Genomic DNA, 23,884 nt, shown 5'->3' with positions numbered 1-23,884 from the left:
AGAGAAGGACACGTTCTCAGCCTCATGTTTAGGACACAAAACTCACCGCGTTAGAAAGAAGAACTAATACATTTAATGAATATAACTGACTCTTTCGCAACATTAAAAAAATAAGAAGAAGAAAACAAAATTATTTCAACTGTACATAAAGAAACTAAAACAAAACAACTGTAGAAAGTAACGTACAACATGCTTCAGAATAACAATATAAGACCGATTACAATGGAGGCTCATAATAATGCCCATAGCTTCTATAATAATAGAAGAAGAATGCCCGTAATCTCTAAACACTGTAAGACGTGTGTGTAAAATGCAAACTGCCTCAATATCATGAATGGAGTGACATCTAGTGGTGTGACTCAGAAATACAGAACACAGAACATCTAAAGGCACAGTAAAGTCTGCTTCAGTTGTTAAACAAGGGGTGTCAAACTCAGTTCCTGGAGGGCCACAGCCCTGCAGAGTTTAGATTCAACCCTAACTAAACACACCTGATCCAGCTAATCTTTTACTTACACAGCATCCTGTTAAACTGACCCAGAGCTGTTGAGTGTTTGGCCATGACTATCAAAACTATTAAATCCATTTATTTAAATAAACAGTTTATCTTTTTTCTCTGTATTTTATCTATTTATTAAGTACAAACACTTTTGCATCAGTCTTGTATTTATTGATCTGATTGTGGGCCCACAGTCTGATTATTCAAACATAATCAATGTGGCAGAACATAGCCAGAAAATCTACTTTTTCACATCTAATCGCACAACTAACATCAAACATTGTTCAGTCTTTGCAATCAAATAATTTGTATACATTGATTTATGAACTGTTCTTATTTTTACTGAAATGAACACAATCCATCTTTTCTATGGCTGCATTACAACCCTTGATATAAATTTGTCTATAATCTTAATATTACTTTGTAATAGTTGGACTCAGGGGTAGGGATAAAGGCATGACACTTTCTAGAAAGCTTTCTGGATGAGTGTAATGAAAGAATGATCAACCTACAGTAGATGTGCATAAATGACCTTTGTGTGACATAAACCCCCCTGTATGAACATATGTGAAAAGCCTCAACATTCTCCAACAAAGACATCATCTAATAATAATCCATCTTTTCTATGTTAGGTAAAAAAAATGTTAGCCTTGCACTGTAAGTCGCTTTGGACAAAAGCGTCTGCTAAATGCATAATTTATATATATATATATATATATATATATATATATATATATATTATGGGTGCATTACAACCCTAGAAAACTTATGTATCCAGCTCTAGCACTAACATCTCACCTCAGCCACAGAAAAAAAAAATGAGGTGTGAATGTCTTCTTCTGTTGCTTTTTCACAGGATAAGATAGTTCAGTAATTTATGTGATAATGTAACAAATGGATTTGACTAAAACTGCTGCCCTTTTTGCTGTGTCGTTCAGGTAAAGCCGAGAGAATGTATGCTATGTTCATGCTGGCTGTCAGTGAAGGCTGGAGGATGTCATTAGATGTTGTTTCTAAAAGTTTGGTAGTCAAAATAGCTCCCTGCATGCTGGGCACCACACATTTGATTTTGGTAGAAAGAAGATTTTCAAATATGAATAACTGAAAAATGAAATTAATAAATTAATATTATTTAATATGAATATAAATTATTTCAATTGAAATGTAAATGTCAATTTTGAATTACCTTTGTAAAAGCCAAAATTGTAAAACCTTCATTTGAATAAAAAACAAATATCTGAGAAATGTTCTCCAAAACATGTGTTTGGACTGTTTTGATTTTCAATGGAAGTGTTTTCATGGGCACCTTCACTGCATGAAAAATTATTAAAATAATCTATATTGAAATCCATCAGTCTAAAAGACGTGTTAGTAACTTCATATGTACAGCTCCTAAAAAGGCATGGCCTATTTTTGAATTTATTCGTTATTCATATGTGTTTGTTTATTTGCTTAATTTCTATGAAGAGTTCCCTTATCCTCTATGTCATAATTCAGACTTTGCCAACAGAGTGTTTACCAAGTGGTTTTGGGGTTAAACCCCACATTATCCCTTTGCCTCACTGTGACTCTATAATACAGTGCACAAACAGGCTGGGCAGAAATCTGTCTAAAAAAGCTTACTCCGCACAGATTCTTAAGTTAGTGGTTTACATGTCTTAAAGGTGCTCTAAGCGATGCCGGGAGTTGTAACTTCTTGTTGACCTTCAAATTGTTGTCAAACAAACGGAGGCTAGCTAGACCCTCCCTCCTCCTCATCCGTGCACTAACCCCCCAAACCCCACCCCCAAATCTTTCTTGTCGTTATTTGCTGGAACAGTTTGTTATGTTTTGTGGTGCGGGTGAGCCCAGTTTGTTTTTCTTGTTGTTTGTGGAGCCTGTGGTGTCTAAAGAGACCCGGTTTTTTACAGTGTGTTCAGGGGACAAGCAGCTAGCGGAAAGTGAGGAGATGTTTGCTGGATGTGACAAAAAATGTTTTGGCCTAAAAAATGTGTGACATCACTTAGAGCACCTTTAATATTCTGTTCTCATGATGTCTAAGCACTTTATTTGTGATTCTTTATTCTCTTTTTGGTTGATATGAGTTCACACCAACGTTTTTTGTTTTTTTTGTTTCTAACCATGTCCACATTATATTTTTTAAAGTGTCATTTGTTATATAAGTTCACCAAATGATGATGGATAGCAGTTCACACTATCAGTCACCTGACAGATTTTTGAGTAGAATAATCACATTAAAATGCTGTTAAAGACTGTCACGTTCAGTGTTACAGATAACACGGGAGAGGGAACCAATTGCAGGTAAGTCATTTATTTAAAGGGTAATCCAAAGGGGTAAACAGCCCAGGCAGGGTCAAAATCAGAATATCCAAACATAACATAAACAAGACACGAAGACAAGGTAAGGCAAGGCAGACTGACAGAGAGGAACAGGGACAGGAGTGAACACAAAAACAAAAAACAACATGAAGCCCCTCCAGGGCGGGGCAGAAGACCACCACGTCCGTGTGGTGGAGACTGGAGTCCCCCAGGGCGGAGCAGAGGACCACCACAACCGTGTGGTCAGGGCGGAAGCCCCCCAGGGCGGAGCAGAAGACCACCACGTCCTTGTGGACGAAGCCAGAGTCCTCCAGGGCGGAGCGGAAGACCCCCACAGCCATGTGGTCAGGGCGGAAGGCCCCCAGGGCGGAGCAGAAGACCACCACAGCCATGTGGTCAGGACCAGAGCCCCCCAAGGCGGAGCAGACCTCCGTGCGGCTGGACCAACGGGACGACGAAACTCTGGTAATTCCCTGGTGTCCTTACTGGACTCCAGAAGATTGGTGCTGGCCTGACACTGCTCATGAAGATCATTGGTGACTTGGATTTGCTCATGAAGATCAATGGTGACTTGCCTTTGTTCATGAAGATCAGAGGTGACTTGCCTTTGTTCATGAAGATCACCGGTGACTTGACTCAGTCCCTGAAGATCACCGGTGACTTGACTCAGTCCCTGAAGATCACCGGTGACTTGACTCAGTCCCTGAAGATCACCGGTGACTTGACTCAGTCCCTGAAGATCACCGGTGACTTGACTCAGTCCCTGAAGATCACCGGTGACTTGACTCAGTCCCTGAAGATCACCGGTGACTAGCCCTGACTCTGGAGGATCAGCGGTGACTAGCCCTGACTCTGGAGGATCCGCGGTGACTAGCCCTGACTCTGGAGGATCAGCGGTGACTAGCCCTGACTCTGGAGGATCAGCGGTGACTAGCCCTGACTCTGGAGGATCAGCGGTGACTAGCCCTGACTCTGGAGGATCAGCGGTGACTAGCCCTGACTCTGGAGGATCAGCGGTGACTGGCACCTGACTCGACTCTGGAGAGTTCACTGGCACCTGACTCGACTCTGGAGAGTTCACTGGCACCTGACTCGACTCTGGAGGGTCCACTGGCACCTGACTCGACTCTGGAGGGTCCACTGGCACCTGACTCGACTCTGGAGGGTCCACTGGCACCTGACTCGACTCTGGAGGGTCCACTGGCACCTGACTCGACTCTGGAGGGTCCACGGGCACCTGACTCGACTCTGGAGGGTCCACGGGCACCTGACTCGACTCTGGAGGGTCCACGGGCACCTGACTCGACTCTGGAGGGTCCACGGGCACCTGACTCGACTCTGGAGGGTCCACTGGAACCTGACTCGACTCTGGAGGGTCAGCTGAGACTCTCATCCTGTGCAGCGGCGCTGGGCAATCAGCCATCTTGGGCCATGACTCTGGACAGGCGGCCATCTTGTACTGTGGTGCTGAGCTGGCGGCCATCCTGTACTGTGGTGCTGGGCTGGCGGCCATCTGGGGTTGTGGTGCTGGACTGGCGGCCATCTTGTACTGTGGCGCTGGACCGGTGGCCAATTTGGGCATTGGCGCTGGATTACGACTGGCTGGCTGACGACCACCCCGCCGGAAGAGACAGAAGTGGCTGGGGCATCCCACCGAAGCCGATGCTGCAGGTAGCGCACAAATTCCCAGACAGTAAAGCATCCTGACACCATTCATGTGTGGGGTTGCTTCTCATCCAAGGGAGTGGGCTCACTCACAATTCTGCCCAAAAACACAGCCATGAATAAACAATGGTACCAAAACACCCTCCAACAGCAACTTCTTCCAACAATCCAACAACAGTTTGGTGAAGAACAATGCATTTTCCAGCACGATGGAGCACCTTGCCATAAGGCAAAAGTGATAACTAAGAGGCTCGGGGACCAGAATGTTGAAATTTTGGGTCCATGGCCTGGAAACTCCCCAGATCTTAATCCCATTGAGAACTTGTGGTCAATCCTCAAGAGGCGGGTGGACAAACAAAAACCCACTAATTCTGACAAACTCCAAGAAGTGATTATGAAAGAATGGGTTGCTATCAGTCAGGATTTGGCCCAGAAGTTGATTGAGAGCATGCCCAGTCGAATTGCGAATTGAAAAAGAAGGGCCAACACTGCAAATACTGACTCTTGGCATAAATGTCATGTAATTGTCAATAAAAGCCTTTGAAATGTATGAAGTGCTTGTATTTATATTTCAGTACATCACAGAAACAACTGAAACAAAGATCTAAAAGCAGTTTAGCAGCAAACTTTTTGAAAACTAATATTTATGTAATTCTCAAAACCTTTGGCCACGACTGTAGATATTACATGTAAAATCTGTTCATATATAATTATTAAATCTGTGTGATTGACTTGCACTTATCTAAAAATCAGATTTTTTTGTATTGGGACTTTAAGAAAGATGGTCAACTTGCACTTCAATAAATAAAACAGAAATTCCAAACCTGTATGACTTTCTTTCTTCTATTGAACATAAAATAAGATATTTTGAGAAATACTAGTATCCAAACAGTTGATGGGCACTATTGACTTCCATAGTAGGGAATAAAAATACTATTAAAGTCAGGGTGCCAAACTGTTCAGATACCAACATTTTTCAAAAGAAGAAAGAAAGTAATTTAGGTTTGAAACAAGTGGAGGGTGAATAAATGATGACAGAATTTTCATTCTGGAAGTGATCATATCCTTTAAATATTAGTACACTTTAAACTGACTTTTCAATTTTATTTCTATCTATAATATTAATTTGTTCCTTTAATGGCTCCAGTCTTCAATGTCACATGATCCTTCAGAAATCATTTTAATATGCTGATTTGCATGGAATAATAGCATTTATTTTATTTAGTCTTTTGTAACATTATAAATGTCTTTACTGTAACCTTTGAATAACTTTTGAATTTTTATTCCTGCCAAATAAATTTAGCTATTAATTTCTTTGGGAGAATTTCTTCTGGCCCCAAACCTTTGTGTACTAGTCTATATTGTACTATATTGTAATTTTTAAGGCTTCAAGATGAAATGCTATTTCATAAAATGCTATAAGGCAGTGGTTCCCAACCTTTTTCAACTCGCGGCCCACATCACCAAACACATATATTTGCGCGGCCCACTGCAAAAAAATTAACTGACCCCGCTATTGTTGGGTTAATATCTTAGTACTCAGAAGCTAGATTGTTAATTTTATTTATTGAATGAACTAGGGCTGTGCGATATGGACAAAAAAAACCTATCGCGATTTCTTTGATCAATTTTGCGATTGTGACACACACCGATATGCTTTTACAGTCATAAATGCATTCAGGATTAATTTGAAACATATTTCCAAATGAAAACCTATTAGAGCTTTATCAAAAAGTTGTAACGTCTCTAGAACAGACATAAGTCAAAATTATCACTGTAGTAAAGATGTAACAAAATTTATAGAATTAGGGCAAAAATAAATTTAAAAAATCCCGTGTCCCGTTTTTCTTTTTTGCCATGCATTGTTCATAGAGCTTATTAATTGTAGCAGTGCCTCAGGTGTTTGCAGTGTGTATACAGTATACAGAGGCGGACTGGCCATCGGCAGCACCGGGACATTTCCCGGTGGCCTGACGGTCATTCTGGACTGCCGGCTGACGTGCAATAGGCTGGTATGCAACTGCGAATTAATTGACGGACTTATGAATCTACGAATCAGGCGATAGCGAAGTGAAAATGACACCACCACACGACTAAACATCAGCGAAGCACTGCCTAATTGGCTACATCCAGAGGCAGGCTTTATCTTAGAAAATCGCGAAGGAGGAACAGAGAGGGAACGTATAAAAAGGAGAAAAGCCCTGGCCACAGACGCAGCAAGTTGTTGCAAAATCCCAGCCATATTCGCCAGTATTGGAGCAGGTCGGTCAGAATTACATTTATATTTACTAGGGATGGGACAGTTCACTGAAAAAACTGAACCGTTTGGTTCACCACACACGGTTCGACACGCGCTGGGACGCGGTTCAGCTTAAATCTGACAAAGCGTCTGTAATATGGTTTAGCTACTATAAATAGCACGTAAAACAAACAGGGTTCCGATAATATATGTTGCTGTTGATGGATGAGCATTCTGGGTTCCCAGACATTACAACAACAGCGTTGAAAGAAAAAAAAACCTGGACAAACCATTCACTCTTGTTCAATACTAATACGAACACTGGATCAGTGCATTCTCTTAAAGTGACAGTCTTTATATTAATCGAACAGCAACAACAAAGAAATCACTCACTGATCTTGATTTAAAAGCTTTTGTAACTTTAATAAAGAATAATCTTTAATTTATAGTCCAAAATACAATGCTGTTTTACATTTGATTACTTTATTAATTTTCTGTAACTAAAAACTAATGCTAGACCTCCCTAAAAAAGCCTGAAAGTAAGTTTATTTTATTTGTATCTTTACTCTATTGTATTTATTTGTGCTGTTGCTTGTTGTTAGAATATTCTTAATAATATGATTATATAAATATTAATATGATAATTTAATTTTCAAAAATAATTTTTTTGAAAGTTTAGCTTTTCCATAAACATTGCACATACAACTGTACCGAAACCGTGATTCTAAAACCGTGAAACAAACCGAACTGTGAAAAAGTTGAACTGTTCCACCCTAATATTTACGTAATCATTTGGCAGATGGACGCTTTCATTCAAAGCGACTTACAATAGATCAATTCTATTATAATATATATATATATATTACAAATATATAATGATAGAAGTTTTAAAAGAGCATCTTAATGACAAACTAGCACACTGTTTTACATATGGGGATAAATAATTTTTCTAGTGGCAAATTTGACCAGAAATGTTGATTTTCCATTTCTAGTTTACTATATGTAGCCTAGTGTACAATGCTTATTTATTTATTTTGAAGGTGACGAAGGAAACAGTAGCACTAGTGCTGCAAGTGCTCATGCTGTTGAAAAAGACAGTTCAGCTTTTGAGTCAGAGCAGTCAATTCATGTGCAGCAACAGAGGTGGCCTGGGGTGGAGTCAAATTCCCGGCCTGATTTACTGTCCCAGTCTGCCACTGACAGTATGTGTATGCGGTCAGCAGCGAGAGCGCATAAATATAACGCGATAGCACATTAAAGTAATGCACGAGCGCGAATCTCTCTGCTCACATGCAGATTTCCTTTGCTCTGTCACAAAACCAGACGTGCTTGCTCAGCTACATGCTGCTCTGCGCGGAGAGAGTGTGCGCACTTAAAACGTGTCTCCTCTCACTTAAACTGCGTCCTGTGCACTCACAATTCTCTCTATGCTCATGTGTTAGATATTAATTATTTTCGCACGTTTTTATTTCTAGCCTTTTACCGCGTGCACTGTGCAGTGTGAACACTCTGATCTGTTAACATGGGCTCAGAAAAAAGGCGCATCACAGACAGTGTGTGAACCTGGAGTTAGGCATATGCCCAGTCTGTTCTGTTCTCGCGCTAGGCGCACTGCATTCTGATTGGATCGGATAGCATACTGCGGGTGGTCAGGGCTGTGGAAATTCTTGCTATAAATCGATTTAGAAATTGCGCATGCTCAAATCGTGATTTTATGACGATTTCTATTAATCGCACAGCCCTAGAATGGACTGGAAAATAACGCGGGCTGGCACCGCTCAGCAAAACGAGAAAACCAGATCCAGGCAGAGCTCGGCAGCGGGTAGACAGCAGAGCAAGCAGTCAGGAGGAAACACAACAGCCATTTATGCATGTTCGAATTTGTTGTTCTGTAGCATATGCAGCAAAAATATCTAAGATAAATTGGTGGTTTATTCTTAAACCAATCAGCGAGCTCGAATAGTGGAAGCATAGGAACAGTTTAATATTAGTTTTTTGTTATTTAATTATATATATGAAATGATGTTATTATGTTATGACTTAGACATTTTTACATATGTTAACAATATTATTTATTTTAATAGTAATTGGCGGCCCACATGCAATACCACCGTGACCCACTAAGGGGCTGCGGACCACAGGTTGAAAACCACTGGTTTACTAATTTCTTACAAAGCTTTGCATAGCATAGTATGTAGTGTGTGGGGCCATTTATAATAATCAGCAAAACAGCTTTATTAACCCTCTGTCAGTTTATCCCAGCGGGAGATCAATGCTTGCCGCCAATCTCTGGGTGTTATGCATCTCCCCAAGAATCTGTTTTGCTGCAAAATGCTCATATGCCGCCCAATTGAGCGCACACCTATCCCTGTACTAATTCTTCCTGATCCTCTCAGTGTTAAAAAATATAAGTCTGGGAACTGCAGACGATGCTGTAAGCGGGTGGTGAGCACAAACTGTCAGATTAACAAGTCTGAGTACATGATCCTCGACAACATAGTCAGGAGGGCAGTCATACAATGAGACCCCATACAGCCTCTGATTAACACTCTGACAATCATTTCTATGAGAATGCTTGAAAAGCACATTCACATCTAGCTTGATTTCAATTGACACTGTCTTTTACATGGAAAAGGAAGCTGGGCATTTAGGAGTCTTACTCTAAGTGTTAAAGTGCTAACAGAGGATTACTGAGGTAAATGTTGAAAGAGGTTTAGCCACTGTGCTTAGCCAGTGCTCTTAATTACATTTCAGCAGAGTGTCCCGCATGCAGTTGGATGAGAGATCATAGTGATGTCAGGTAAGGGGGCGGTGGGGGTGGGGGGGTTTAAGCAGGCAGATAAAGCCAAACTAATAGAGATAACATGAATCTCTAATTAAAGGTCTTTTTTAGTTAAGACCAGGAGCTGGCACTTGTTGGCCAAAGCATTTGCGACAGGACTGAAGACCTGAGAGTTCTGAGAGTTGTGGACTTTCTTGGTGCAGCTTCAGTTGCTCATTTTGGAATCATTTTGCTTGTTTGGAATGAATGTGTTAATATTTTCATCCTGACTGAGAGTTTGGACAGATTCCCATTTCTCTGGCAGACATTTAGAGGTGAGTCTAATGTCTCTTCAGTCTTCATGGCTTCAATTTACCTTCCACTGTTTGGAATTTTGCTAGTTTCTGCGGTTTATTTGAAACTATAATGTAAGATTGATGATTTTAGACTGCATTTTACATGTTCATTTCACTGATTCATTGGTGCAATGGTGTTCAATGGTGTTATATGCGTTGCTACTGTCCATGTACATATTTTCTTGGAATTATAATAGCATGTGGACAAATCTTTATTTTTATTTACTTGTTAAAAATACTTTTTAATGTGGAAAAAAGTGATCAAGGTACTTGATACTGTTCATATCCTTGTCACATCCAGTTATACCAATCCTAATCTTGGATGTGGAACTATTATGTGCACTTACTGTACAAAGGTAGTACATTAGACCAGATGATTATTATCTTCTCTACTATGACCTACACAAATGCAAGACTTGATTTAAGTCGTCAGCAGTTTTCTCTTAATTTATTCCTTTAATGAGATTAGCCACAAGCAAATCCTTCCAGTTCAAGTCTGTGACTTGGATATGGCATCACTTGTCACACACACATGCCAAAAAATGTGCTTGCTATGCAAATATGTCCAATACTTGAGGTTTACCTTCTTTATGTATGTTTAAGCCTCTTAAACATCTTAAATGTCTGCAAATTGTATTAATTTCTTTTATATATCTACTCTATAACTTCTAGTAGCTTTCTGTTAATGGATAATATATGAAAATACATAACCATTGGCACATTTTGCATTTTTATACACCTTTTTAACAATTACATAAAAATATCGGTAGCACTTTATTTTACAGTCCTGTTGCTCGTGTACATACTATTTACTTATTATAGTAATTACAATAACTATGTAATAACTCGGTACTAACCCTGAACCTACCCCTAAACCTAACTCTACCCCATGTAGTTACCTTGTATTACCAAAACTTTCTTAGATAAATACACTGTAAGTACACTATAAGTACATGTACGTACACGTACTGTAAAATAAAGTGCAACCAAAATATCTATACTTAAATTACAGTGTACAGTTCTTTAAAAAATAAGCTCTTTTTATTACTTTTTATATATTTAACATTATTTTTATTATTATTATTAAATTATTTATAGAATAGTTAAACATAGAAATGCAATCATAAATAATACATACAGATAATAAATATCACTCATTCCATATTAAACTGACTCTCTGTGTTTCAGGCAGAGTTTTAACAAGGTTGACGGTGTGTCTGGCTGCACCACATTTAACACATAAACCACCTGTATCCCAGATTTATTCCCCAAGGTGTTTTTGGGACATCTCTAGGGCTAATGGAGGCTAATAGGCTTAGCACTTAGGGTGTATTGTCCGGGATGCTTACAGGCAAGGTTTGCTGGGGGTAAAACTCTAAACTCTGGGATTACCTCCAACACATCCCTTTAAAATGCTATATAGTCAGGATTTAGCTAATAGGATCTGAGAGGGGGAATAGGGGCCCTGAAGGTAGTTTGGGGGTTAGCTGACAGCAGAACTGCATGCACACGGGTCAGCAGATGTACCAGGCAGACTGCTGGACTAACAGGAGGATTACAGGATTCAGATTAGTACTGCTCCTCATAACGGGTAATACGCACAGAGGATGTCCCATACAGAAATATGATAGAATTCATCCAGGAATAAAGTTCTATAGAGCTAATTATCTAGGCCTGTTATATTCCAGTTAATTCACTCAGGTAGAAAAACAGACACGTGACCAATTATTATTTTTTTTTACATTACAATCAGTTGACCAAATGAAGTGCATAATATCACAATACAATGCCATGTTATTATAATATAATATAATAAAATATAAAAAAAACAATGCAATATAATATAATATAATTTTATTAAATTATTTATTTATTTATTTATTTTTTGGCTCTACGTGTTTGTTTAGAGAATTTTAGTAAAACTATTCTTGTTCCACTTTTTAAACTTTAGGCTTATCATTTTAACTGGGAATCTCTACTATGAACAAAGATGTTGACAAACTGGTTACAGCCTATCGTTTTCTCTCTCTGTATCTCGTTTTTCAATTTCCGACTGAAAGGAGTGACATTACGGAAACATTTTACACCTCACTGAGTGAAGATAAAGCACAGGAGGAGTAAACAGGTACTTCATTACATCACATCTATCCTTTCTAACATTGATGTTTGAGTTCACCTAATGTTTTTGTCTTGGTTGCATTTTAAATGTGTGTTGTTTACTGACCTGTCAAGAAAAGGGTCATACTGACCTTTGAGCTGGTGGAATCGGTTGTGTGTCTTGTGTGAATACTATGTAATTCGACTCACTGCTATTTCAGTATTGACAGAGAATAGGTACATTATAGGTACGTTTTACCATTTCAGTGACTTTATCGGCAGCTTAAATAGTTGCACCAGTAGGTGGTGACTTAATGAGTTACCGTCTTATTGAGTGAACCAATAATTAAGTAAACCAATTTGTTCCACATGAAATTAAGCTGAATTCAAAATTCTGAACACAAAATGATATGTTTTGAAGATGGTTGATTACCAAACACTTTCAGTTCCCATTGACTTCTGTTGTATTTTTGTCCATACAATGCAGTGATTGTTTTTCATGTGCAAAATTTCAAGAATGTAGCCTATGTTTGTTACACTTAGGAAAGAGGCAGTGTCATGACCCCACGGGAACAGTTAAGGAAGATATCGGCGCTGGGAGAGCAAGGTGCCCTAGATGAGAAACACTGGTACCGAATGGTCAATGGAATGTCTGCTGGAGGTAAGAGCTCATCATAGAAGTGGGAGAGTTCATAGAACACTTTAACCAGAGCTGATCGCAACCTTTGAAGAATTATGGCTTAGAAAGAGCTACTTTTAGACTAGAGACACCTTCATCTGTTCTCCTGTGTTTGAAGCAGAGATACGGCAAAGGCAGGAGCTCATGATGAGGAACCAGATGGCCATGACTCCACAGATCTTGGCTCAGGGGCAGCAGAGACTGCAGGGTGTGCCGGCACAGTTTGATCCCCGCTTCATGGAAAGGTCTGTTAGAATGAACTCCAAAACAACCAAGACAGTAAAAGAGAATGAGTTTTTAATTGTTAATGGATATTTTAGGTTCGATTTACATGAGCTTTAATGGCATGACACGAAATGGACACTTATTGCCAAAGCATTTTCAGCTAACTAAGCAGTTTAAATTAGAATTTTACTAATTTAAATCTAAACTCAAATCGTATTTGTCACACACACACACACACACGCACACACACACACACACACACAACCATACACAGTATAATGTGCAGGGAAATGTTTTTTTATGACTCTTTATACAGAATGAACTAGCACAGAAATGAAATTAACATAGAAAAGAAAGGACGTAGGAATGAAAGAAACATACAAATAAAAATAAATATATTTATTTTATTTTTTTTATTTATAAAGAATAAATAAGACAATGGTAATGGGAAAGGTACATGGGAATAGGAATAGAAAATTAACATAGTAGAAAAACAACAAAATGTAAAAAATAGAAATATAACTAGATAACCAAGATGTAAGCTGTATTAGTAAGATTTTAATGATGTATGAATTCTCTTTTTCTGCAGGGACCTGATGCCACCCACTGAAATAGTATCAGCTGATGCTAGACAAATCCACATGGGTGCCCACTTCGGCCACTCTCTGCCCACAAACTCCAATGTTATTCCAGGCAGAGGATTCCCTGGCACAGGTTAGAATGAAATTTTATGCTGGTTAAATGTAGAGAAATACAGGGGAAGCTCAGTGAGGAAGAACAATCTAATTTTAGAATTTTTTCCGTTTTGCAGGTTATGGCTTCCTTCCAACTGAATCCATGGAGACGGTTGCTAGACGACAGGAGTTAATTCACAAACAGAACATAGCCAGGTAAACGTTAGAGTATTTGCTATAACTATGTTAAACGGGAGTAAAGTCATACAGATGAATGCAATAATAATCCTTAGAGTGCAACATTCGATTTCTAGAAGTTAACTCCATTCATTTTGTCCATAGGAAAGACAGATTTGTTGTGAACTCTGAGGCAGTTAACTGATGGTATATGCCTATGTTGAAAACATCTGTTTGCATTATTTCAACTTGTTTTTAAAATGATCACCAGTCAGAGAATAGTAGTGAGCAGATAGAGCCAAAAGATCACTGCAGGCAAGGACTTTCAAAGTAATAAAAAAATAGTGTTTATCTATCTATATATATATAACTAAATGAATAGATTTGTATTTCTCCTACATTTTATGTCATTCACAACGCTTCATGGGATTGTACTTCTTTTCTTCACTAATATATACAATCTTGTACCTTCCGTCGAACAGTACTTTTGTCCAATTTTCAGTTACTTTTTTGCATTAAATAAAAGTTTGTAATGTTGTTATTCACCTTGTAGCTGATTGTCTTGATTTATGGCTTATAATGCTTTCACAAAGACATTTTTAAAATCCCTATCAGAAAAACGAAACCTCTGAAAAAGTGGGCGTGCACTAATTGTAAATAATTTTTTTAATGAGGATGGAGATGAATGCTATCCTGCACCAAAAAGAACTGGAGAACTCCCACCAAAAGGGTCTTATCGGGATGGAGAATCCTATGATGTACCAAGGCATCCAACCCAATCCAACGGCCTTCAGGGGACGCCAGCGGCTCCCAGATAATCATGATGTATTCATCCATCGCACTGCCCTTGAAGACCTGCATGCTAACAGTCTCCTAATGTCAAGCCCTTACCCACCGATCAACACATTGCAAAGAGAGCGAGGACGCAGGACCGGCAGAAGGACTGCCAATCATAAGAGCTCATACAGCAACATCACTCTCCCAAAAGGCCAATCAGAAGAGAAGAACATCGAGCAGAGTCCAGGAGCTGCTTCAGGGGAGGAGAAGGAAGTTGAAGGGAAAGGTGAAGTGAGCAATGAGACCACCACCAGCAAACCACACCAAAACAAAGTAGAAACAGAGCTGTCTTCTGGCAGTAGTAGGAAAAGTTTTAAGGAAGGGGAGCCAGGGATTCGCAACGCATGTATTAGTGGACAGGAGGGCTGTACAGAAGTCACCAACTGCAATGCTAGCACCAGTGACAAAGACATATCCAGCCACTGCTCGGCTTTTCATGAAAAGTTTCTGTACCCGTCTGTTGCTGGCCCGCTCACAGGGATGCCCTACATGCCCCCCGTGCCAGGAAATGGACTTGTACCACTTGGTGTGTTTTTTAGTTTACCTTTTTTAAATGCAGTTGTTGAGTTTAACTGTATTGTTTAGTATTATTTATATTATAATATAAGAAGTCTTAGTTTAGTCTTTATTATATTTTCTATAATATGTTGTCATTTTAATTCTAGTTGAAGTTTTAGTAATGTTGTTATGTGCTTTTGTCATATTTTATTTTAAATATTTAAAAAAAAAAAAAACGTTTTACTTTTAATTAACAATAACAACATTGCTATGTAGCTGTTTGTTAGACATGTTTTGTCAACTTATATACATTTCTTTTAAGAAAAAATGTAATCATGATTTATGATAGTCAGAGTTACATATTCATTTTTGGTTTATTTTCAACTAGGACATCCTACTATGTTTCTTAATGGAGAAGAAATGTCTTCATTAGAAGATATTCGCAAGTGGTCAGATGATGACGTCTACAACTTCATCAGTGAAATACCAAGCTGCGCCGAATATGCACAGGTAATACAAATTTTAAATTACTAAATGCAATTACAATTATATACCTTTAAGTCTCATTCTTTCGTGTGTCATCCATTGCAGACATTCAAAGACCACATGATTGATGGAGAGACGTTACCTCTTCTAACAGAGGACCACCTCCTGGATACACTTGGGCTAAAGCTCGGGCCTGCGCTCAAGATACGATCACAGGTATTCGCCATCTTTCAAAAGGACCAAATTCTATCTCAATAAGAAGGTTAATCTTTCAAATTAAATTAATATTAAAATATTAAATCAAATGAAGTATTTTTATTATATGTAAAATGAAAAATACACATATATGACTGATTATTTTAAGGGTCCTCTCTTTCCTCCAAGAGGTCCTTGGTCTTCAAAAAATGAAAATTTATTAAAGAATGAACACATCTAACCCAAAAGGTTGTTCTGTTCTCTTTTCAGTTGTCCCGACGACTGGGTAACATGTTCTACAACATGATGAACTTGCCTCTCGCCGTCTCCGGTCTGCAGCCTCCACCTGAGAAAAGTGGGGACAGATCATCAGACATCAGCTCCCCCCTCAACTGCAACAGTGTGGAGCTGCTCAGCAGCCCAAGAGACACAGAAGCTCTTAAATCTACAGAACCTGTTAGTGAAGCTGATAATCCCTCACCGACCCAGATGAGTGAGACCACCTGAATAAGCATGCAGAACTCAGTGGCGGCTGATCAACAGGGCGCGCTGGGGCACCACCCTCCTCAAGTTAGACAGGGAAGAAGCCTACTCCAACATGTTAATGAGTCAATTTATTGAACAATTTTCAGTCTTTAAACTGACATCTTAAAGGATCTGGTATCCCGTGGCTACCTCGTGTGGACAACATTAATATTATGGCCTTAATCTCTGAATCACATTAATATAAATGGCAGATATATATTTTTTTAATGATTTCACATTTAATGATTTCTTTACAAACAATACACCCACATTACACTCAAATTCACTGATTCATGGGATCTTATTTCATGCTTTAACAGTTGAATTTTAAACTTCCATTTTTTAGCTAAGCAGTAATGATACATTATGTCCCTTTTTAAATGGTTATTTAACTATTGCATTCAGTCCTGCTGCTTGAATTAACAGTGTGATTCAGTTTGTTTGCTCCCTCAAAAAATTTTTAGCACCAGCCGCCACTGGCAGAACTGTTGGACTTCTTTTTTTACCTCAAAAATTATTTTCTATTTTGACACCAAAAACATAAGGTAGACAGGCACTGACATTTTTGTAGTGAACTGACTGATTCTATGCTTTTAAATATCACAAATATATTATGCAGTAGGCTCAGAAAGTGGTTTCTAAAAGACTAGTAGACTGTTGAATGCTGGATTTTTTCCTATGTATGTATATGTTTTAATAAGTAAGTAAATCATTTACAGTTTTTTTTCTTTATCATTACTGCCCTTTTTGTTGTACAGTTGTATTTAGTTTTTTACTTCAAACTTGAATTATTCTCTGTTGTTATATACTGTTTTCTATGGAGAAAAATAAAAATAATTATTCCTTTGGTCTTCGATTCATGTGATATGATAAAAAGATTCCTATACAGCATTTACACACACACACATACACAACAGAATATACAGCATTCTTTTCTTTAAAAAATGAAAATACATTATTTATGAAACATGTCTGAATAGCTTAAATCCCTCTTTTGTGTGATTTTTTTTTTTTTTTGTAACATTAAATATCAAATCAAAATTAGCCTAAATTAAGCTAATACTTGTAGGGGGCAGGTTCCAAATTATGTTTTGTAGTTAATAATAATAATAAATCCCATATTTAAAATATATTTGTTTTGATTTTTTTTTTTTCCTTACAATCACTTTGAATGGTTAATCAATGCAGTCAACACAACGATCAACTGAAGAAAATGGCTTTCATTGTTTTAAAGGTTTTTTTTTAAATATGGTTTCTTTTAATTAAAATAATAAATACTATTTTTATTTTATTTCGGGTTTTATAATAACCCTGGTTCAAATGTTACTTCTTAGGTGTCGAACTTTTGTTGAACATTAAAGGATGTTTTATGTTGATGTTTAATTTATGATAGCTAATAGTTAATCTAATAATTCTCACTATAAAAAAAATTATATTTTGACCGTGACAATGCCTCACCTGCACTTCAGATGGCAGTACTCATTCATTCATTCAGATTTTAATTTGCCGAGAGAAGAAGTGGCTGATCACGGGCTATTCGAACTATCGCGAGACTTCCCTCCCCACTATTTTCGTGACCACGTCAAGGGAACCCAGAAGTTAGAAATCATGGCGGAGCGCAGGAGACACAAGAAGCGAATTCAGGTACAGAATTCACGTAATGTTTGCTATTAGAGGCCTAGTCTTAGATCGCTGTTTGGCATCGAGTAGTTTTTTGAGTTAACGTTAGTGTTTTGTTCGACCCATAATACAATTGTACGTTACTCTGATCCGTTATTTTTGCAACGCTCTCGTTTATGGGAGGTGGATTATTTGTCAGTGCTGGCGCAATCTTTGCGCTTCGCTTGGGTAATGCATTTAATCTTTTTGCAGGCATCTAATCATTCATGCAATTGCTCGATGGATTCGATGTGAGAATGAGCTGATTGTGATGTCTCTGTGTTTAGTGGCACAGCTGATGGAGTTGGCCATCTTAGCTCGTCAGACTGTCCTCTTTAACCAGCTGCTGGCTCACATGCTTCACGAATTTAACCAAATACCGTCCAAAACGGAGCACTTCTCTTCACCATTTTTTTACCCATTTGCAGAGTAATTAAAGCGGCATTTCACACACAAATAAAAAAAAAATTGTTTACTCCCATTCATGTTTTTTTCAGTCTCGGTTGACTTGTTTTTTTTTTTTTTGCGTTAAAAATACAATGATTGGTGGGCAGAATCCAGTAGTAACCATTTATTTTAACTGTATGAAAAATTGTCAGTCCATTTCATCTACTCCATTTTCCATGAGAAAACGCATACAGGTTTCAAACAAGTGACTAAATGCTGACAGGATTTCCCTTTAAAGTCAATCTCCATCATTAACACGTGTATCGGTCTAAATATGTCAGTCAAATGCCTCTACTGTAAAGCGCTACTTGGCATTTTTGGCCATTGTAGTCAGAATACATTTGTCATCCCCAAAAATGTTGTCTGGCTTGGCTGCTTGTTTGGTTTTCGGAAACCAGTTACTGTGCGTTTCTGTAATAAATGACATGTTATGTAAGAACAGTGGAGTTATGACGTGTCTTGATGAGAGTCACTCTTTATGGTCCTTCCAGCCTGTTTGTTAGTTTTTGCTCTTGTGCAACAGGTTGAAATCCACTGTCATTACTGATCAGTTTTCTTACTGTGAATAAACAAGTATCCACCATATAAACCAAGTAAACTGAAAAGACGCGTTTGAGTTATGGATGAAAATAGAGTACGATTGAAGGATTGTGGAGCTCATACTAAGCCCTAAGGCTTAAGAGTGGAGTCATTCATTATTTGAGTAAATGGTATCTCTATAGCCTGGCTTATTGTCTGGATTTGTGAAGGGTTTTTGTGTGTGTATAGTGTGGTCATATAGTACTAGAAGTAAGGATCTTTAACTTAATAAATGAGGTCAGTGAGGACTCATGTGTCTGCAGTGAGTCTGCTTACAGAGCACAGCACATCAGTGTGTGGTGAGCTGAGGCTTTTAATTAGTTCACGTTCATTAGATGACTGACGAGGGTCCTGCGTCCAGTGTGGGAGATTCATTTCAAAGCTTTTCCGAGGGGTTTGCTGGATTCCTGCTCTTCTGCTATTCTACACTCTCTTGAATATCATTTTCACTGGAATTAATAGCTTGTAGCCAAAGGGACAAACCAGCTTTTGGTCAAACTCTTTGTTTGTGTTGTGTATATTGTGGTTTACATTATTAATATTTAGGTCCTCTCACATAGTGAAGTCTCACAGGTCTAGAATCATGCTCTATATAATACGGATGCATATTGAACTCAGATTATTGAAAGATGGTAATTATTTTCAAGTTATGTATGATATTATCTATACTATTTTGTTTAATGACAATTAAAAAAACGTAAAAGTTGGGGTCGGTAAGATTTGGTAAGTGTTTTTAAAAGAAGCCTCTTCTGTTTCCCATGGCTGCATTTATTTGATCAAAGAGTAAAAACTAATTTTGTGAAAATTATTAACAATTTTCTACCTTACTATATTTTAAAATGTAATTATTTGCTGAATTAAGAGTGTATTGCTATCTTTCTTGCTAAAGTTTGATATTACCCAATGGTATGATTTTAAGAAATCACAATTATCATCCAATAATATCCAATCTTGTACTGTATCTACATAAACTGTGTGCATTCCTGCTGCAGAACTGTGTATTTAGTGCAGATTAACCTGGAATTCTGTTTGGATATTCAGTAGATGAGTGTAATCATCATGACTTCATGATCTTTGATCTCTCTTTTTCAGGAGGCCAGTGAACCTACCAAAGACGAGAAGGCAGTGGCCAAGTACCTGCGCTTTAACTGCCCCGCCAAATCCACCAACATGATGGGACACCGAGTGGATTACTTTATAGGTCAGTGCGCTCATTCCTGCCATGCTTTCTTTTGTTTCCTCTGCATAGGGTTTCGTTTAATTATTTGTGTAGTTTTCAAAGTCATCTGTTTGCTGTCATTGAACCAAATGTTTGTTTTCTGCCCATCAGCTTCCAAAGCAGTCGACTGTCTGCTGGATTCAAAGTGGGCCAAAGCAAAGAAGAGCGAGGAAGCTTTGTTCACAACCAGAGAGTCAGTGGTGGACTACTGCAACAGGTAAACCTAGTCTTTTCTCTCATTTCACCATACTGATTGAAATCTCTGTGGTATTTCATACTACAAAGTTTTGAAAAAGCATCTTCTTATTAACAGTGTTGAAAATAGTGTGGGATTTTCTTTTGAGGAATAGAACATTCAAAAGAATAGCATTCATTTGAAATATTTTGTAATATTCTAAATGTATTTTGATGAATCAGTGTGCCGTTGTGCAGTAAAAGGAAACGGCAAGCTTTTGAATGGTAATGTGTATATGTCTGTCTATTCACAGGCTCCTGAAGAAGCAGTTTTTCCACCGAGCTCTGAAAGTGGTGAAGAAGAAGCCAGAGAAAGATGCAAAGAAAGAGAAAGAAAAAGAGAAAGAAAAGGATAAGGCTAAAAGTGACAGTGGCAAAGAAGAGGAGAAAAAAGGCAAAAAGGACAAAGATAAAAAGAAGGACTCTGAGGCTGCAGACACAAAGAAGGAAAAAAATGTATGACATATATACAGGATAAGAAAAACACAATGAAGTCCTTTTTGCATATCTGCATATCATGATTCTTATTTTGAAGTCTTGTTTCTGTATGTTTAGGATGACAGTCCAGGATCTCCAAAGAAGAAGAAGGATGTGAAAAAGAAATTCAAGCTGGAACCTCATGAGGACCAACTTTTCTTGGACGGCAACGAGGTCGAGATCAGTTCAGAAAATCATGTCTAACAGATGCTTGCAAAAGACATTCGTTTTACTTCACAATTAGGCAGATTTCTTTTTCTATTTGAAATAAAGAGTTTAATTGTCTGCTTTAAGTGGTATACAGTGTAACCTTAATAGACTTTTTTCCACATTGAACATGGAATCAAGTTATCAAATGTATGATTAACAATATTTTTGATTTTGCAAACAACACTGCACGGGGTAGCATAGTGTTATTTTGGTATTATTTATTTACTATTGTAGTATTTATTCATATTTTGAAATAACTTTTATTTCTATATTTCAGTTTAACTTAAATTGTATTTTTAGGTATTTTTTACGTTCTTCTTGCTGTAAGCATTTAAATGTATTTTTATTTCAGTTTTATTTCCCTTATTTCAGTTAGTTGCCAAGTCAACATTACTCATTTTTGTGCTTTTTTTTTTTTTTATAGTTTTAGCTTCAGTTAACAATATCAACCCTGGTTACAATTTTATTTTAATGCCTTAATATTTAATAATAATAATAACAATTTAAATTTAATGTCATTATATAAATATTTTCTTCTTGTTCGAATTATTATGATTACTTTTTTTCAGTATAATTTATTATTTACACTGATGTTTTGGAACCCAGCCCCCCCCCCCCCCCCCCTCTCTCTCTCTCTCTCTCTCTCTCTCTCTCTCTCTCTCTCTCTCTCTCTCTATATATATATATATATATATATATATATATATATATATATATATATATATATATATATATATATATATATATATATATAATTTATTATATGATATTATTATTATATAATTATTTGATGAGTGTTGTTGTGGTGATTATTAAAATAATTAATAAAAATGAAAATATTTGCTGTAAATTCACTTCACTTTCACGTTTTTTTTTATACTTAAGTTATATTTGTCTTCCCTACAGGTTTACTTTTGGATTTACGATCCAGTCCACTTCAAAACCTTTGCCATGGGCTTGATTCTTGGTAGGATCTGTTTGTCTCCAGTTAAGCTTGACTGGTTTCATTGGCTTCAGGACTGACTCGGAGCTTTGTGTGTTTGTTTGCAGTGATTGCCGTCATCGCAGCCACTCTGTTCCCACTGTGGCCCGCTGAGATGAGAGTTGGTGTGTATTACCTGAGCGTGGCTGCGGGATGCTTCGTCGCCAGCATACTTCTTTTGGCCGTTGGTAGGAGTTCTTGACTTATATCTTGTATTGTACAATTTCACATTACCGTTCAATGGCACTGTATTATCTGTCTTTTCTCATCCTCGTATTTCTTGTTTTCTCTTTGGTTCAGCTCGTTGCATCCTGTTCCTGTTCATCTGGTTGGTGACCGGTGGCCGTCATCACTTCTGGTTCCTGCCAAACTTGACAGCTGACGTGGGATTTATCGACTCCTTCCGCCCCCTCTACACTCACGAATACAAGGGCCCGCGCTCCAGCTCCAAGAAATCCAGCAGTGAGAAATCTGACACCAGAGGTGCAGATTCAAGCAAAGCTCAGAAATCAGATAGCGAGGACAAATCGGACAGCGAGAAGAAAGACGGCGATGAGGAAGAGGATGAAGAAGACAATAAAGAAATTGAGGCGAGTGAGGAAGCAGGCGCAGAACGTCAGTCGGACACGGACAGTGACAGGCGAGAGGATGAAGGGTCACAGCACAGCAACGGCAACGACTTTGAAATGATCACCAGAGAAGAGCTGGAGCAGCATACAGAGGAAGAGGAGGAGGAGGAGGAGGAGGAAGATGATGAGGAAGAGCCAAGTGAGACAAAGCCCTTGACTGTTCAGACATAAACGTTTTCCTCACGCCTCACACATACTCCCATGCTCCATGTGGACCTGCTGACGTACTTCTGTCATGTTCAGAAGATGTTTCCCATTTCTGTTCAGGCTGAGATCTTCCTCTGAAAACAGACTTAAAGGTTAAACGAGAGCAGGAAACAGCTACTATGACAATGAAAAGATTTCCCTGAAAATACTTCCCCCACTATGGATGCAACAAGTCTCCCTGTTTCTCTGGTTTTCTTTTTCTTTCATGTTATAACTATCTAATGTCAAGGATTTTGTTGTATAAACATGTCGGTAATGTTAAGAAGGACTGGACTGGTCAATTTTCACAATGGTTTTTAACCCACATATAAAGGTTCACTTTCCAGTCTAGTGAGAAAAGAATTCAAATCTGAAAGTTTTTTTTCATTACCTTTCTTTTACACCATTGGATAATTTGGACGGACCAACATATTTTGTCTTAGATATCTAATAAGTGTTACTATCTATGATAAATCTCAATAGCACCTGACCTGTGACATTTCTGTGTGGAACTCTGGGAGAACTTGCTTTGAGATGAGAGCTGTGCTTTTGTGCACTTGTGACACGATTAGCCACATACATTTCTGCAATCACGTTTTGTGACCCTGAAGAGACATAGACCTGGTTAACGCAAACTTAACGCAAAAAAAGTTAATAAATCAGAACAGTCTCTTTGTTCGAGGTAGGCAGTTATTTAAAAGCATAAGGTCAACTGCATTCAGAAGGGGAAACTACATCCACATTTGTGACAAATAATGCAGGAAATTGAAGCTTTTTTCATATGCATTCAATTTATGACCAAATTCCAGTCAAATAGATTTCAAACATGTCATGTCATATCTCACATCCATGCTTCTGGTTATCCCATCTGTTGTTCAAACTCTGAGGTTGATAAATCGTACTTCCCCAAGGGGCTGTGGTCCAAAATAGCCTGTTAGGAGCTAGTTTTTGTTTTAATAGGGCCGAGGTCCAATACTATCCTTCCGTAGGGTTGCATACTATTGGCTAGAGTATTATTTTGCATTAGCTG

The 23,884-nt window shown here is 38.1% G+C and overlaps 2 protein-coding genes across 2 annotated transcripts; both read left to right on the top strand.

Moving 5' to 3' along the window:
• The first annotated feature begins 9,114 nt into the window (after window positions 1-9,114).
• Window positions 9,115-17,082, top strand: LOC132154750 (sterile alpha motif domain-containing protein 7-like). Its single transcript, XM_059563416.1, has 11 exons — window positions 9,115-9,522; window positions 9,616-9,818; window positions 11,900-11,964; window positions 12,480-12,597; window positions 12,737-12,860; window positions 13,430-13,554; window positions 13,652-13,730; window positions 14,366-15,054; window positions 15,415-15,536; window positions 15,618-15,728; window positions 15,978-17,082. Exons 4-11 carry the CDS (start codon window positions 12,495-12,497, stop codon window positions 16,212-16,214), a joined length of 1,590 nt encoding a protein of 529 aa, XP_059419399.1. The 5' UTR covers window positions 9,115-9,522; window positions 9,616-9,818; window positions 11,900-11,964; window positions 12,480-12,494; the 3' UTR covers window positions 16,215-17,082.
• A 639-nt stretch (window positions 17,083-17,721) lies between these two features.
• Window positions 17,722-23,140, top strand: LOC132154749 (translocation protein SEC62-like). The gene is made up of 8 exons (XM_059563415.1): window positions 17,722-17,876; window positions 20,010-20,118; window positions 20,248-20,353; window positions 20,625-20,826; window positions 20,926-21,021; window positions 21,964-22,024; window positions 22,108-22,227; window positions 22,340-23,140. Exons 1-8 carry the CDS (start codon window positions 17,841-17,843, stop codon window positions 22,837-22,839), a joined length of 1,230 nt encoding a protein of 409 aa, XP_059419398.1. The 5' UTR covers window positions 17,722-17,840; the 3' UTR covers window positions 22,840-23,140.
• Window positions 23,141-23,884: the final 744 nt, after the last annotated feature.

Source organism: Carassius carassius, chromosome 12 (genome assembly GCF_963082965.1).
Source record: "Carassius carassius chromosome 12, fCarCar2.1, whole genome shotgun sequence".
Classification (NCBI taxonomy): domain Eukaryota; kingdom Metazoa; phylum Chordata; class Actinopteri; order Cypriniformes; family Cyprinidae; genus Carassius; species Carassius carassius.
The sequence above is the reverse complement of the archived record's forward strand: the minus strand, read 5'-3'. Positions and strand labels throughout refer to the sequence as shown.

Bases quoted from the DNA above. Each gene is read 5' to 3' on its own strand.
- LOC132154750 (XM_059563416.1), top strand. From the start codon at position 12,495: ATGACCCCACGGGAACAGTTAAGGAAGATATCGGCGCTGGGAGAGCAA. The intron at 12,861-13,429 runs GTCTGTTAGAAT...CTTTTTCTGCAG, and splicing joins GATCCCCGCTTCATGGAAAG to GGACCTGATGCCACCCACTG. The intron at 15,537-15,617 runs GTAATACAAATT...CATCCATTGCAG, and splicing joins GCTGCGCCGAATATGCACAG to ACATTCAAAGACCACATGAT.
- LOC132154749 (XM_059563415.1), top strand. From the start codon at position 17,841: ATGGCGGAGCGCAGGAGACACAAGAAGCGAATTCAG. The intron at 17,877-20,009 runs GTACAGAATTCA...TCTCTTTTTCAG, and splicing joins GACACAAGAAGCGAATTCAG to GAGGCCAGTGAACCTACCAA. The intron at 22,025-22,107 runs GTAGGATCTGTT...GTTTGTTTGCAG, and splicing joins TGCCATGGGCTTGATTCTTG to TGATTGCCGTCATCGCAGCC.